At 51.4% G+C, this 14,868-nt stretch overlaps 1 protein-coding gene across 2 annotated transcripts in view; it reads right to left on the bottom strand.

Moving 5' to 3' along the window:
- Vn (membrane-bound neuregulin protein vein) overlaps nucleotides 1-14,868 on the bottom strand; it is a 276,994-nt gene that overhangs the window by 20,110 nt on the left and 242,016 nt on the right. The window contains exon 5 of one of the 2 annotated variants that reach the window (XR_013087358.1): nucleotides 6,191-6,249. Coding sequence is in view for 1 of the 2 variants with exons in the window: in XM_076829034.1 (XP_076685149.1) it covers nucleotides 6,123-6,249 (127 nt within the window). In the remaining variant the exon portion in view is untranslated. Of the gene's footprint in view, nucleotides 1-3,517; nucleotides 6,250-14,868 lie in introns of those variants that run through there. The other variant, XM_076829034.1, reaches the window with a different exon arrangement.

The following is a 14,868-nucleotide window of genomic DNA, read 5'->3' as shown; positions in this document are numbered from 1 at the left end:
GACGGGGGAGATTCGAGGGGGCGGAAGAAGAAAACGGAGGGATGCCAGAAAGCGTTTTGTGCTTCCTCCGCGTCCGGATATTAAATCAGGCATATCTGGCCGTGTGTTCGTCGCAGCAAGGTCTTTCCCGAAACGCACCCCTCGTGCTCTCCTGCGAAACCTACCCCTTTGCGCCCTCGTTATTTGGCCGGCTCGAACCGATGTTCAAAGCACTTTTCCCCCGGCGGGAATTGTTTCGGTCACGCGACGCACGGTATTGAATCCTCTGGCGCACGGGCCGCGTCGCTTCGCTTCTCGACGCCCTTAATCGGAGACTCGTCGATCGACGGACACCGTTAAATTTCGATTATCCGACAAGGGCCTCCGGGGGACGGGTGACAGAGCCAACGAGAAGAGCAATCAATTCCCTTTTACCGATTTACCGCGACAATGCAGCCACCCCTTCGCAGTCTGTCCCACCCTGCCTGGGCGTCCTCCGCCCTTTCCTGTGTCCGCCAGCGAGATACGAGCTAATGGGGCTGGCGGACCGGGCCCGCGTATTGAAAATTCCCTGTGATACGACCCGATTGATTAGTCGGCGGGGTTGGTCGCGTATTTATGCAGGCCACCTAGTCGTTGCCCGTTCGTGATTTCAGTTTGCATGCCGGTGGGGGCTAATGCGCGTGCAAACGCCACGCGAATCCACTGGATTAGTCGCTCGTGACCGTCGATGCCAGCATCGTCGGTCTTTCCCCCAAACACGAGTCACCCAGGCTCCGCTTCCTTCCTCGTTTTCTCCCCGCGAGAACCATTATTTCCCTCTGGCCCCCCGCCCCTCCGCATCGCGGTGCTTTCTTTCTAATCAGAGAAAAAGGAGGGCGACAGGATCGCGATGGGTGTTCGTTTACGCGATTGAAAATAACGACGCGATTTCGGGCTGCCTGTGCGCGCCGCTGTATTATGACGGCGGATAAGGCAAAAATATCGCCGGCGAATATTTGGAATCCAATTTAAAGAGGAGCTGCCAGTTCGGTCGGGTATCGCGCGAGTGGGATTCCCCGCTGTTTCCCCTATAAACCCGAGCGCTTCGTTTCCTCCGCGCGCGACCAGCTCCCCTCCCAGTCTTTCCACCCTCGCCCGGCGGTCCGGCCGTATCGCTGTTTTCCATCGCCGGCAGTTTTTCCTCCTTCCAGCTGGACACGACGCCCCGTTGTCTCTGGTCCCCGGACTTTAAGCTATGATTTCTGCGGGACAAATCGGCCCCGGTTATCCCGGCAATTCCGGGAGGAAGATTGCGTATCGAACGATTTCCACTCTGCCCCCTGCGCCGCACAGATTTTCCGCGGATCCTCTGGGAATCGAAGAGGGAGAGTAAGTAAATACTTCGGGTGGGAAAGTGGATCCCCTCCGTTCTCAGACCTTCCTTCCTGACAAACTTGCTGGTCCATCGATACCAGTCCTGAGTTACGGTGTCCGATATCGGTCGCCTCGTTTGCGGACCGCCAAAGATTCCCAATTAGACTGGAGCAGGGGCCAAGAGCACGTTCGCGCGTCGAAACGTGATCGCGCTCGCCGGACACCACGGCTCGCAATCACGTACTCCGGGCTCCCAGCTTCCTGGCTTCGGCAGCACGTCAGCGTGGACGTCCCGCGGGAAGGACAGAGGACGTTGACGCATGAATTTCGGCTTCGCCCACCGACCTCCCTTTAAATAAAGTTACCGTTCCCGCTTCTAATCGCGGCTGCAGCGTAATCGCCGGGGCGAGCAGCGGTCAAGAAAAGAGCAAGCTCTGGGCGATAATTAACGAGCATTCTTCGCAGTCTTCCATTTGCCGCGCTGCTTCCTCTTCTCCCGAGTTTACCGGTTCATTATTTTCCCCGCGGGCCGCGTGATGGATCCCTTCTCGATAATTAGCGCCGCGATTAATCATTGCGCGGGTACTGCAACGTTTTACAGACTTCATCGCCGATTTGTGGCTCGATTCTCTTGCTGGAATCGCGACTCGATTCTCGCGCTCCGCCGGGAAATGGGAAATACATACGCGGGGTGGTCGAAGGGCGACTGAATTTCCGGCCGGGCGCAGCGGTCCTTGCGAGAAGCAATTTCTCTTTCGGTACATGCGTAAGACAGGTGTAATACAGCTCCCCTTGTACACTCGGCGCGTTCTATTTCCTTCGGCGAAATCGGCATCGCGAGCGGAGTTTGTCGCGTCGCCGAGAAAACGCCCAAAGTAACAGCTAACCACGGGGCTGATTTCCACCCCGATGGAACTTCCACATCTGCTGCGCGAGACTACCATTTTTCCGCCAGCAAGTTCACCCTCGGTTGCGCTAGCGAATCGAGAATAATCAAGCGCACCCTTTGTGCTCCTTTCGAGGAGGGTTGCGGAGAAACATATCCATCGTCCGGAGCGCGAGCTCTCGACCGCCAAGTCGAGCTTTCTGTCTCGAAGATCGCTGGGATCGTTGCACCGGCTATCAGTCCTCCGATACGAGGCCGGTTTCAACCGCGCGTATTAAATTTAAACCAACCGTGTTTGTCGCGGCTACTCGATTATATATTTCACGAGGGGTGAGCCAGTAAATCGTTTCTATTCTCGCGCGGCTGCCAGGCAGGCGTTGTACATTAATTTATCGTTCGTTGGCCCGGCCAACTTATCCATGAATTATCGCACTTTTAAACGAATTTCCGCGGAGTAACAGGTTGGCCTGGTTCCGCTTGGCTCGCCGTCCACCACGCGGAAACTTTCCCCCGTTGGCATCGCAACACCGGAGGAACGCGAATTTCCATATCGGAGTCGATGTCCCCCGTCAAACGAGAGGCCCTCTCCTTCGCGATCCCCCGCTCTCGATAAGCTTCCGTCGAGATAGCCGTGGAAGCACGGCGCGGCGTTCCGGGCGCCAAGTTCGATTAAAAGAAGCGGTTACGGGGATCGATGCGCCCGTGCTTGCCGAGTTTTATGGAGTTGCTAGCCTTTACGAGGGATTCGCCGGCGGAATACGTCGTTCCAGGCACTAGCAGACAGTTTCCAGCGAATTATTTCCTTTTTTCACCCGTCGTTTCGGCTCGCCCAGCCAGCGCCCTCCGTCTCGTCTCGTTTCTTTCACTATTCCAGGCAGGGGAGCCCGAAGTCCCCCTTTATCGCTCGCGTTGTTTCGCGCGTCTCGCCTCGCGCAGACGGGGCCAAGCTATTTCCGCGGGAATCGTAGCGGCTCCTCTCGAAACGACTCGCTGAAACGCAATAAGAGACAAGGAACTCTTCCGCCTAGCTATGAAATTTTCTATTGGCTTTCTTCGAGGACCCGTTCGCCGGCTCGGTGCGCGACTCGTCCGACGCACGAATCTGTATACGAACTCTCTCCGGGGCACTCGACTCCCCCGTCGCGAGTCCCGCCGGCTTTGTCGCAGGCCGCGGCACGGAGCCGCGAGTTAATCGCGGTCCAAACGAGGCGGAATCGAAAGGAGAAGGAAAGGGAAGGGAATTGTGGATAGCACACCTACCTGCTCGCGCGCCACGGAAATACCGGGGGAACGAAAAGAGAAAGAAAAGAAGTAACAAAGGTGAACGTGTGATTAAAAACAAAGGCGGTTGCCGAGATGGAGATGACGTTTAATCGTAAAATCAATAAAATTAATGAATTAAATAAATAAATTAAAAATGTTTATACACATTTATATATATATATAATATATATATATACATATACACATATATATATATATATATATATATATATATATATGATATAATATAATATAAAACATAAATAGGGTCCCGAGACTGCTGGAGCACAGCGCGCACATCCCACACGCCCCCTCCCTGTCCGCTTTTCGCGATCCTTTTTCCTCTCGAGAATTCCGGAAGAGATCGATTCGCCGTGATGTCTGACCAAACTATCGTCGTTCCACTCTCATTCGGTGTATCGGAAGATGCGAGAGTTTTACGGCAGGGAAAGATAAGCAGCGCGCGGGAGGTGAATCTCGATACCGACTCCGGTACGCGGAGGAAGCAACCGTTCGATAAATATTTGGACAATTTTTCTTTTCGTGATTTCCTTCTGAAAAATCGCAAATCTCTATACACTTTGAATTCCTGACACGTGCAATCGTCTCGTTCGGAAAGTTCTCGACAGACCTGCCGTTTCCTAATCGTCCCGAATATTTCCCATTCTCTCTCTCACACTCTCTCTCTCTCTCTCTCTTTCTCTCTCGCGCGCGCGCCTTCTCTTTTTCTATTTTCTTTAACTACCTTAAGTCTCTGCTTTAGCTAGCCTAACGCGTATTACATTATCATATTTTACATGAAATCGTTTTTGCCTAGTGGTCTCTTTGTCCCTCTGTCTCTCACTCTCTTCCCCTGTGTCGATCCGTTCGCCCCCCCCCCCGAGTGGCCCATTTCCTCGTTTCCCTCGGCGTTATTTTTACACCCGCCGAGGAGGCTGCGGCTCTTATCAATCGTTGCTGGAAAATTTCGGGGGAAAGCGCTCTGCCAAGAGGGAAGACGGCAGCGGGCGATAATTTCGGCCGGCGACGGGCGAGTTACGATACTTATTTCGGCCGAGCGAGACGCGATCGGCTCGCGAGCGTGGAACTACTGTGACGGAGTAAAATTCTCGGCCGGACCTCGAGCTGCATATCGGCGAGGCGAGCTCGCGTCGAGCTTGTCATTCACGATGGTCGTTAGGCTCGGTTTTCGAAACTCGCGTCTGTCTTCCATTCGCCGCCGCGCTCGCAGCTTCGCGCTCCACCGGCGTGGCCCACATTTTCCAACAACCACCGACAAAAGATGCAGCCCCTGCCCCGCGAACAACAACGACAACGGCGACGAGGACGAGGACGCTCCCTTTCCAATTCGACGGAAGGGAAGTGGGACCGAGGGCGACTAGCGATGGGTATCGAGCGCGCGATTCCTCGCTGGCGAGGCTCCCGAGCCAATCGAAGCGTTCACCGCGTTCCGCCTCGAACGACTCGCGACCCCTTGCTCGAGGCTACGGTGCTCGCTCGACGGTGGCACCGAGCCTCGAGCCTCCAAAAATTCTCCACGCTCCCGGGAGCTTTTTCGTAGCCCCGCCACGCTTCGAGTGGTCGCCTCGATCCCATCGCTAAAAATGGATACGCGAAAGTCACCCTTTCGCGGCTCCCGGGCCCGCCTTGTTCTCGTGTTAACGCGTGCGTGTGCCCTGCACGGGCACGTGTGTGTGTGTGTGTGGTTTTGTGTAGGCGTATCGACCCAGGTGATATCCGAGCGTTTCGACTATTCTCGCGACGTCCATTATCGAGACCCTGGGCTCTTTGGTATTGTTCTCCCCGCGGAGACTCCGAAAACTGCGACCTTCGAACGTCCCTGTGCTTTTTCTCTCTATTTCCCCAGCCCCTCCGCTATCGGCGTACTCGCGATCTTTCGAGGTCAAGCACCACTTCCGAATCACGAGCGTCACTCGAGCGCTCCTCTTCTGCCCTGCCGATATGAAACCGAAGGGGATCGGGACAGGCAAGAGTCAGCCGTAACTCTTTCTCTTACGCACTCCCTCCATACGCTCGCGGGGCGTTCACCGCTGTCTCTCTGTTTCCCTTTCACGCGCCCCATGCATACGCGCGTGCACGCGCCGCGCACGCGACATCTGTCGCTCGGTGTCTCGCGAATAAAATTTCTATAGAGTCGCGAGGCACGCGCCTGTGACGCGACATTTTCTAAGAGCGAAGTAACGGTAGCAGTGGAAGAACAGGCTGGATTAGAAGAATTGCAAGTAGGGGAAGAACAGATAGAAGGCTTGGAGGATGAAGTGAAAGAAGATGTGAAAGAAGAAGGTACGAATGCCCGGTGCCAAAAACTGATTTGGATCCTGGTCCTACGGAGGACTCGTTCTAATGCCCGACAACAACGCTTCCCCAAGAATCTCCGCGAAAACTCGCTCCCCCCCCCCCCACCCATGTCCCCTGCTTAAAGTTCTCGTCGTAATTCACTGCGTTCCGTTCGCAGATCTCGCCTCCTTGTCCGTTCGTTGGTCGCGCGTTGGCCCTCTCACGACATTCCTCTCGTGGGCTCTAGAGGCTGTTTCGACCGACTATGCCGAGCGACCGACCCCGAATACAGCGCTCGGAAGCGGTCCGCTCGGTATGGAAGGGCCCCGCGCGATTATCGCTAGCAGTAGTACGAGGTCGATAGTCCCAGCTTGCAGGAAAACGGCGCCCTACGCCGGTTGTACACACTTCCAGTGCTGATGACGTCCTTCGTCTCGCACCGCAGACCCGTGAAGCCCTCCGCGCATCTGAAAGCAGAAAAATAGAGGCGCTTTTATATCAAGCGGGTCTGTCCGGTCCGCAAACTCCCCCCCCCCCAGTTACCGTTAACGATATCTTTGGATTCTCCCGCGACTCTCGTAGCGCCAGCGAGACCGGGGGCGAAGCGAGAACGCCGCGATCTCGGGCGGAGACACTCCGCCCGATCTGTCCACGACGTTTCTTTGGAAAAATAATGTTATGCCGACGTGGCGGTATTTATAGCACGGTTAACTAACCGCGACGAGACGTACGAATGCTGCTGGTAGACGTGTCGCCCGCGGCACTCGCGTGCTCGCAGCCCAGGAGCAACAGAATCGTCCGCGCTGACTCACGGCACGTCTGCCCAACATGCTAAACGATTTTACGCCCGCGAGCCTCCTCCGTGATCTCATTCCTCGACTTATTAAATCCGAGAGCAAATGGCCCGAAGAGAACTTCAGCCGCTGGAACAATGACTCCGCTGATAAGGCCGCGTGGTTTGCCGTGTCAGACCCAGGCGCGCGATAAACCAATCATATTTTCGTCACCGACAAAGTGACCCCCGAAATGAGGCCTTTTTTAGCCCCTTTTTGTCCCACGATTTTGGAACTGAATTTTGTGCCAAATGAAATCAATCCCGATAAATTTTCTAGTTGAGGTGACAATTAGTTTCTGGGATATGAGACTTTTATGTAATTATAATTTAAACAATTATTTCCAGGGGTTTTGCTGACTGCTAATAACGAATTTGAACTTAGATTTTCAAAATTCACGAAAAAAAATCAAATGGCCTATTCAACATTGTGGACGATATATTAAAAACGCACCTACTACACAGACATTTATATTTCTTGATTTTTTTTTTCGTGAATTTTGAAAATCTAAGTTCAAATTCGTTATTAGCAGTCAGCAAAGCCCCTGGAAATAATTGTTTAAATTATCGGGATGACATCAAAGTTTATACATCGAAGCGTATGGGCTGACGCGTTAATGAATTTTCACTTCTTTCACCTCTCATATCTCAGAAACTAATTGTCACCTCAACTTGAAAATTTCGAGTGACTGGTGTCTCATCATAAGCTATCATTTGGCACAAAATTCAGTTCCAAAATCGTGGGACCCAAAAAGGGGCTATTTCTTGGGTCACTCTTTGCAGCGTCTGGACCGCCGGTGGTTTTTATTTCGCGGGATCGCGCGCATAGGTAAAGCCGCGGTGATCCAGAAGTGTCCGCGTGCGCGACGCACAGTGGGGAAATTTTGCGATTTTTGACCAGAACCACAAAAATGAAATTTTTGAATTTGACAAAATTAATGCAAATGTCAATTGAAGAACTATATCCATTTTCGTGGTCGAAACCTGAAAACTTATTTTTAATATATAAAATTCGGCACTTTTACGATAGAATCAAAATTGTTCAACGTAAAATAGGAATGAAAATCATTGCAGGATATTATGGGATTTATAAGTATTTTATGTATTGAAAATTGATTCTTATATGAAAAGGTTATTTCTAAAACACTACTTTAAAAACTGTATAAATTGCATATTAAAAACCGAAACATAATTATTTTGAGGACAAAAAGATATCTTACGCAGCATCAGGAATTGAATCCATGCCTCGAAATTATTTTCGAAACTTTGGATAATACCATATAAATATTTGAAGTAACTCGAAAATCTAGATTAATTCTTCGCGATCGTTCTAAGCTCACACGAACATAAATATTTGAGAATCTACGCGAGCCTTGTATTAAAACATTTAACAGTAAAATTGGATGCATTTGATGCTCATATTAGTTCTTCAATTGACATTTGCATTTATTTTGTCGAATTGAAAAATTTCTTTCTGTGGTTTCGGCCATAAAATCGCAAAATTTCCCCACTGTGCGACGGCTCGAGGGGGATGGAGCGTCTTCTTTGAGAGGCCCGTCTGCCGAGAGAGTTTGTCGTACGTCCGAGCGCGTTTAAAGCGTATTAAAAAACTGACAGGGGACATATGCTCGGGGGGTCGTTAACGCGATAAATACCCGCGAAAGAGCGCGACTCGTCGGCATTATTTATCCCCCCTGGCGGGCCCCGGGCGAACAGCCGCGGAATCGCGTTTTGTAACAAACATCGCCGACGGTTCGAGCGATTTTTACGACGGTCTTCGACGACGCGACGTCCCCGACTTTCTTTCCATCTGCATCTCTCCGGACGGCCTCTTTTTTCCTCCTTCATCCCCCCACGCTCGGGCCGCAACATCGCGGATTTACGAGGACCACGCACTAAATATACACCGGCGTAGATTTACCGTTGGACAAACCTGAAACAGCACCCGGAGATAGTACAATTTACTGTAGCATTCACTTGAACCCATTAACGCTCGGCCGGTAACTTGGCCTGCGGACCGCGTAATTGGCTTTCCATTGAGATTTATCGTAATCATGCGTGTTTACTGGCCCGGCCAGCTCTTTTACACGCGAGCGTTGAATAAATCCGCCGTCGATCGGCGACAGTGCCACCGCCCCAGCCCATTCGCTGAAATTTCATCGTTGGAAAAATATCGCCACCGGGACAGACTTTGCAGGACCGCCATTCGACAAGCAGCTGCTAATTTCGAGCGGTGCGCGCGCCCCCCCGAACACCCGTGCCCGCCGAAAATGATTCTGGAGTTTCGAGGGCGGGTCGTGTTTTCGTTCGATTAAACCGCCGAGCCCGACAGCGAAAATCAACCAAGTAATTCGACGATAGCTCGGGCGGGCGGTGCGTTAATTAATATTTTCTACCGTTGCCGCATCGGGCTGCCTGTGTAAATAAAAATATTTTCCGCGGGGCACGGTCAGCCGCGGTCGTTAAAATCTGATTTTTTCCGGCTGACAGGTTTTACGGGGAATGGGATTTCTCGGCTGGGGCGTAAAGCTCGCGATATCGCCGCGCATACAGTCCCCCGTAACGCTTCGCGACGAGTGCGTCCGGGGTGCGTGCTGGAATATTTATGCATCGGTATCTCGCCCCGTAAAAAGCCAGTAAATTAAAGTGGCTCGTTAATCCGACGTCGTAAAAGCTCCCCGGGATCGGTGGCTTTGAGGACCAATTGTTCCTCGCGGCCTCCTTCCGTCCACGGGTGTTTCATATCTTCGACGTCGCGACGGCGGGTATTTTATTCGGAAAGGCTCGAGCTCGTCCAGGGTTTCGGTTGGATTAGAGGCGTCGTTAATTCGCTTCTTGCGGCGAAAGCAGCCGGAGAAACGACTTAAGGGATCGATCCGCAGGGGTGTCTGCGATCGACCGGCTTCCTCCCCGCGCTCCCATTGTTTTCGCGTCTTTGATAGCATCAGGAGGCAGTCGCTCGTGCTTCTTTCGCCACGGCGGCCGACATCGAAACCCTTTTTCACGGACGTCGGGTCCACGAGTCCCCCAAAGTGTCAAACTTTCGCCGAATAAAAAGCTAAAGTGCAGAGTATCAAAGCGGACTGCCGGCGCGACTCAATCGCTTTAAGTACGTTCTTTATTAGGGGAAAACTGCTCGGCAAGTTCGCCGAAAGTCGTTGGACTTTTGCTTTCGCGAGCAGCGTGGGCTAAAACTCGCGCAACTTCCCCACCGCCCCCCCCCCCCCTTCTGGATAATTAGAGAACCGGGGAGGAGCATTGGTGTCGCGATCTTCGTTAGGTACCGCGGGGAGATCGGAGATTTCATCACAGGCTTAACTGGGCGCAGGAGGATCCCATTATGCCGAGTTCTTCTTTCGTTACGCTGCCGAGTCTCGCGGGAGCGAATGGCCCGTTAATTACAAGCTGGAAATTCTTTGGAATATTTTATCATTAAAGGTGCATCGCGCGCCGAAACGCAAGGTGGTACGAAAAAAAATTTCGTTGGAAAAATCTCTCGACGGTCTGGCCTCGGTGGAAGAGGGAAAAGCTGGAAAACAGTCGGAGGGAACGTTTACATTTTCGAGTGCGGGGGAGCCGCTGGCCGGCCACCGGAAATCTTAGCCACGGTTCCAGGGCAACGGTGGCTTCGTATATTACGATCGCAAAATTAAAAGTACCTTTTTATGCGGCAACCGTCTAGCTGGCGCGGGGCAGGCGGGGGGTGGTAGGGGGATGGTTAGAAAAGCCGATGTCGGTGGGTTCTGTGTGCGCAGTCAGAAATAGGAAGGGATGAAAGAGGGCGGCGGTGGTTTTCCTCGGGTATTAATTCCCATACATGCCGCGAGTGAGGCTCAGCCCGTGACTACACCAGGAACATACCCACCCCGTGCGCGGCCGGCAGCTCGAAAGAAACTTTTTTGCGGTTTACTTAATTTAATAACGCTCCCGCGGAACGCAATTTCGAAGATAACACTTTAAAGGGGCGGGGGCCACGCCACCACCTCCCTCACCCCCGGTATTCAACCCCGCCTCTCCGTCCCTCTCTCCCAACTTCTCGCTCTATCTTGCTTCTTCCATCCCGGTTTTTATCACCTTCGGTCTCGCTTCGTCCGTCTGTTTCCCTTTGAAATTATTCGAGTGTGCACGCGAACGCATGCGCCCCCAACCCTCCCCCGCTCGTGCCTCTGAATGTGTGCGGAACGACTCCGGCTATAATGTACCGTACTTTATTTCGAAACACTCTGTAGCTAGCGCACGGGGCTAGCTGGAGCCCCGTCGCAACCCCCCTTCTCGCCACCCCGCGTCTCACCCTCTGTGGATAGCTTCTCGCGAGCAAAACTGGGTTACTTAGTCGGTCGTATGGCGGCTGCATCCACCGAGACGCATACGTACGTATCTCCTACCCTCTTGCATACCAACGGGCCTCCAGCGAAGTTACCCGGAGCCTCGCTCAACCTTCGCCTTCCCTTTCCGCCGCGGACAAGCTATTCACCCGCCCCCGACAGGCATCCAGTTGCAAACTGGCGCGTACGAATGTAACGCCCGGTTACCACGATACGGTTGTCGCGACGAGAAACAGCCGCTGTCTCTCGATAACGATCCAGGAACGAGGGGGTGGCTCCTCGGGCTCCGTCATCCCAGCCACTCCGCGGGAGGGTGGATTCTAATCGTTCCTCTGGCCACGAAAAACAAACGAGGCTGGCAGCCGAGTCGCTCGTCGATTTGATAAACGACGGGAATGGCGAGGATCGATTCGTTACCCTTAATCCGGTGTCTTTCAACAGACCACCCTTCTCTCTCCGTGATATATTGCGATCGCGGGGTTAATCGCAGTCCCAGTAATTAGCCCAAAGTCTCCCTGGTCGACAGCTGTCCGGAACCCTTGGAAATTTCGGATCCTGCGCTGGATATCTGCACGGGAATCCATAACACCGTCGCCCCTGGATTATAATTACATTATCGCGATCCACGGATCCACCCTCTGCGCTCTGTACTGCGGGATTGGAAAGCGCCTGGCTCAGAAGCAGGGTGAATAATTCCGTGACTCGCGTAACTCTAATAAGTTTATTATATATTTAAGTATTCTATACGTCTCGACGCTGCTTCGTTGGCGTCTCTACCTCGACTCTGGTGACCCGCTCCTCGATCAGCCATCGCCTCGTCGCGCATATCTCTTCTGAACATTTATTCCTCGCGCCAGCCTAGCAGATTGTCTCCTCGGCTTTCTCACACCCACAGTGCTATATCCCCGGTATTGTATCTCGATGAGGGGCAGCCCTAATCGGGCAGGGCTTCGCTGTAGCTGCTACGATCCTTGGGAAAGGATGACGAGGAGAAAATGAAGGGCGAGGGCCGAGATACGTTTCCAGATAGGGCATCCTCGGATGGCAACCAACCCCTGTCCGTCGAACGGCCACGATTTACGTCGCGCGTTTATGTCACGGAGGAGCTCGTGAAATAGTCCGGGGCCGACGAATAGTTGCCGGCCGTTATAAGTAGATTTATGCCGAACCATAACCCTCGGACGTGGTATATGGGAAAGATCCAGGCGCGACGGTGGGCAGGGGGTGGGTGGGGCGGCGCAGGGTCGGCCGCTGGGTCACGAGGGAAAGGCCTGATGTCCCGAAGGGTGCCAGCTGGCGGGACAGGTTACTGTCTGGGAAATTGGGACGTCGGCTAGCGCTGTTCACCCTCGATCATTTTCCATCGCCGTGTCGTTGCCCGCCAGCACCGGGCACCGGGAAAACGGCTGGATGCCGGGGGAGTATCTCTGCCGTGTAACCTCACGGCCGGAACTTCGGCTATCCACCCTGGTTCCGCGCTCGAGTCGAGTCGGGCCCGAATTTCCTACAATTCCCCTGAAATCCGGCCGAACGATGACCACGAAACTTCATTCCGCGCTGAAGATTCCGCCTTCCGAGAGGAGACGCTTAGGCTCGGGGCCAGATAGACTGGCTGGAGAAATTTAATCCCATCAGAAACATTTCATGTAAAAAATGTGGCCGAGTCTCGTGAATTCTTTGCCCATAAAAAAGTTGCGAGACGTCATGTAGAACCGAGTCTAGCGCTCTAATTAACTCTGACACTTTCATTCACAAATCACTCCAAGTCTACATATTTAGTTAAATAATATTTTGTGACTTGGCAATTACTCGGTACGGGAATGTGACGGAAGTTGCTTACATTATAATATGCACGTTTATTAATAAAGAATTGCGTAAAATACTGTTTATACAGCAACTGGACATATACAGTGAGTAAAAAAAGTATTTGGACGGTTTTTAAAATCGCATAACTTTTTTAGAATTGGTCCAAACGACATGATTTTTTTTTAGAAGCTAGAAGGATTAGTTCGCTAAGTGACGTGTTTCGCCGTTTTGAAAAAAATGCATTTGGTCGGGATAGAAAAAAAAAATTGTAAAGGTCATTTTTTTAACTTTTTTTTGTGAGCCTGTAATGAAAATTCAAAAAACCCGTTTGTAGATTGAAGTAAGTTACATATGTACCTAAAATTGCATCAAAATCGGTTAACGTTGCTCTGAGCTATAAACGCTTAAAGATCGCAGAATAAGGTCGATAATCGCTGATTTCGGGAATTTCGCGAAATGTATTTTTTTCAAAACGGCGAAACACGTCACTTAGCAAACTAATCCTTCTAGCTTCTAAAAAAACACTCATGTCGTTTGGACCAATTCTAAAAAAGTTATGCGATTTTAAAAACCGTCCAAATACTTTTTTTACTCACTGTATATGTATTTATAGCGGGAACTTAATTTTACATAACATTGTAAGGTGTAATAAATTTCCTGTGCTGCGTAATTGCCAAGTCACAAAATGTTCTTTAACTAAAGATGTAGACTTGGAGTGATTTGTGAATGAAAGTGTCAGAGTTAATTAGAGCGCTAGACTCGGTTCTACAGGACATCTCACAACTTTTTTATGGGTAAAGAATTCACGAGACTCGGCCACATTTTTTACATGAAATGTTTTTGATGGGATTTCACTTCTTTTTGTAAGTGATCCTTCTTTTCTTAGCTACGTGTTCTTTTCGGACATCAGCCACTGTTTTTCGAATAGCCCACTCTCTATCCTTATTGCTCCTTCTCACGCGATTTTTGCGGAGTGGAGGACTCCGCGCTGCGACTACCTTACGGCGTCAGGACTTAAAATCAGGATTTGAAATTTCTCAGCGAGCACCTGGGGACTAAGAGGAACGTGCCTATCAAATTTCATGGTTATGGGTTCAGTGGTTGCAGAGATATCGAATTTTTTTCATAAATCGTTAGAGAAAAGGATTTTTCCAGATTTTTTAATTTTTCCTTTCATTGTATCCCAAACACTACCTTCCTGCCAAAGTTCAAGTCTCTAGGGCTGCGGGAAGTACGTCTGATTTTTGACGATCGGTCAGTGTCGAAATAACGAGACTTTGAGTTCAAATATCTTATGAACTAGAAAAGATAGAAACGTGAAATTCGGGGGGTTTAATTCCGTTTGCAAAGTACTAGGTTTCAGTAAAGTTTCAGGATTCTGGGCAACTCCAGCACTAAGATACGGGGGGGTCAAAATTACGCTGAGTTGCTTGCAGAAAAGAGTGCTTACGGCAAGCGCCCGACTCGACTCGGCGGGGGCACTGCCGTGCCCCCAGATCCACCGAACGACCAGCATCTCCGTGGTCGTTTCCGGCACTCCCTCTCCCCGCCCATTGAATCTCGGGATCGTCGTTAGAGGCTGGCCAAACCACGCTTCGAGGGTACTAAAAAGTTATTGTTTTAGACAACTTTGGTGGGAAACGCCTAAAACGCGTTCCCCCTTCCTAACTCGAGAGGGTGGGCGCGCGATATTTGGGAGGGAGATTTTACACGACCCTGAATCGATGATCCCGCTCCGCTCTCCACAGTCTGTTGACTTTTCCGTAATTAATTAAAGCATCTATTGGTTAAACACGAGCGACGAGCCGAGGGTTGTAGAGGGGGATGTATGTTTCAGGAGACGACTGGTTTCGAGGAAGACGTTTCGGTAGGATGGACTTTTCTCTGGCTCGTAGTATCCAGTGGAGAAGTTTCATCCAACTTGGACGGCTTATACATTCAATAAAGCGACCAGGCGGAAAACTTCCGGATACGTTGGCGAATGAATTGGAGGAGCGTGGGGGTCGGAGGGCGGCCGTGGTCGGGGGGGTGAAAATTTTACGAGCGTCGACTTACGAGCCCCGCGAGTGTCCTCCTGGTGGCGCTCTACCTGTCGAACCGTCCGATCTTTCTCTAATTAATTA

This window comes from Andrena cerasifolii, chromosome 16 (assembly GCF_050908995.1).
Source record: "Andrena cerasifolii isolate SP2316 chromosome 16, iyAndCera1_principal, whole genome shotgun sequence".
NCBI classification, from domain to species: Eukaryota; Metazoa; Arthropoda; class Insecta; order Hymenoptera; family Andrenidae; genus Andrena; species Andrena cerasifolii.
This window is presented reverse-complemented; position numbering and strand designations above follow the sequence as displayed.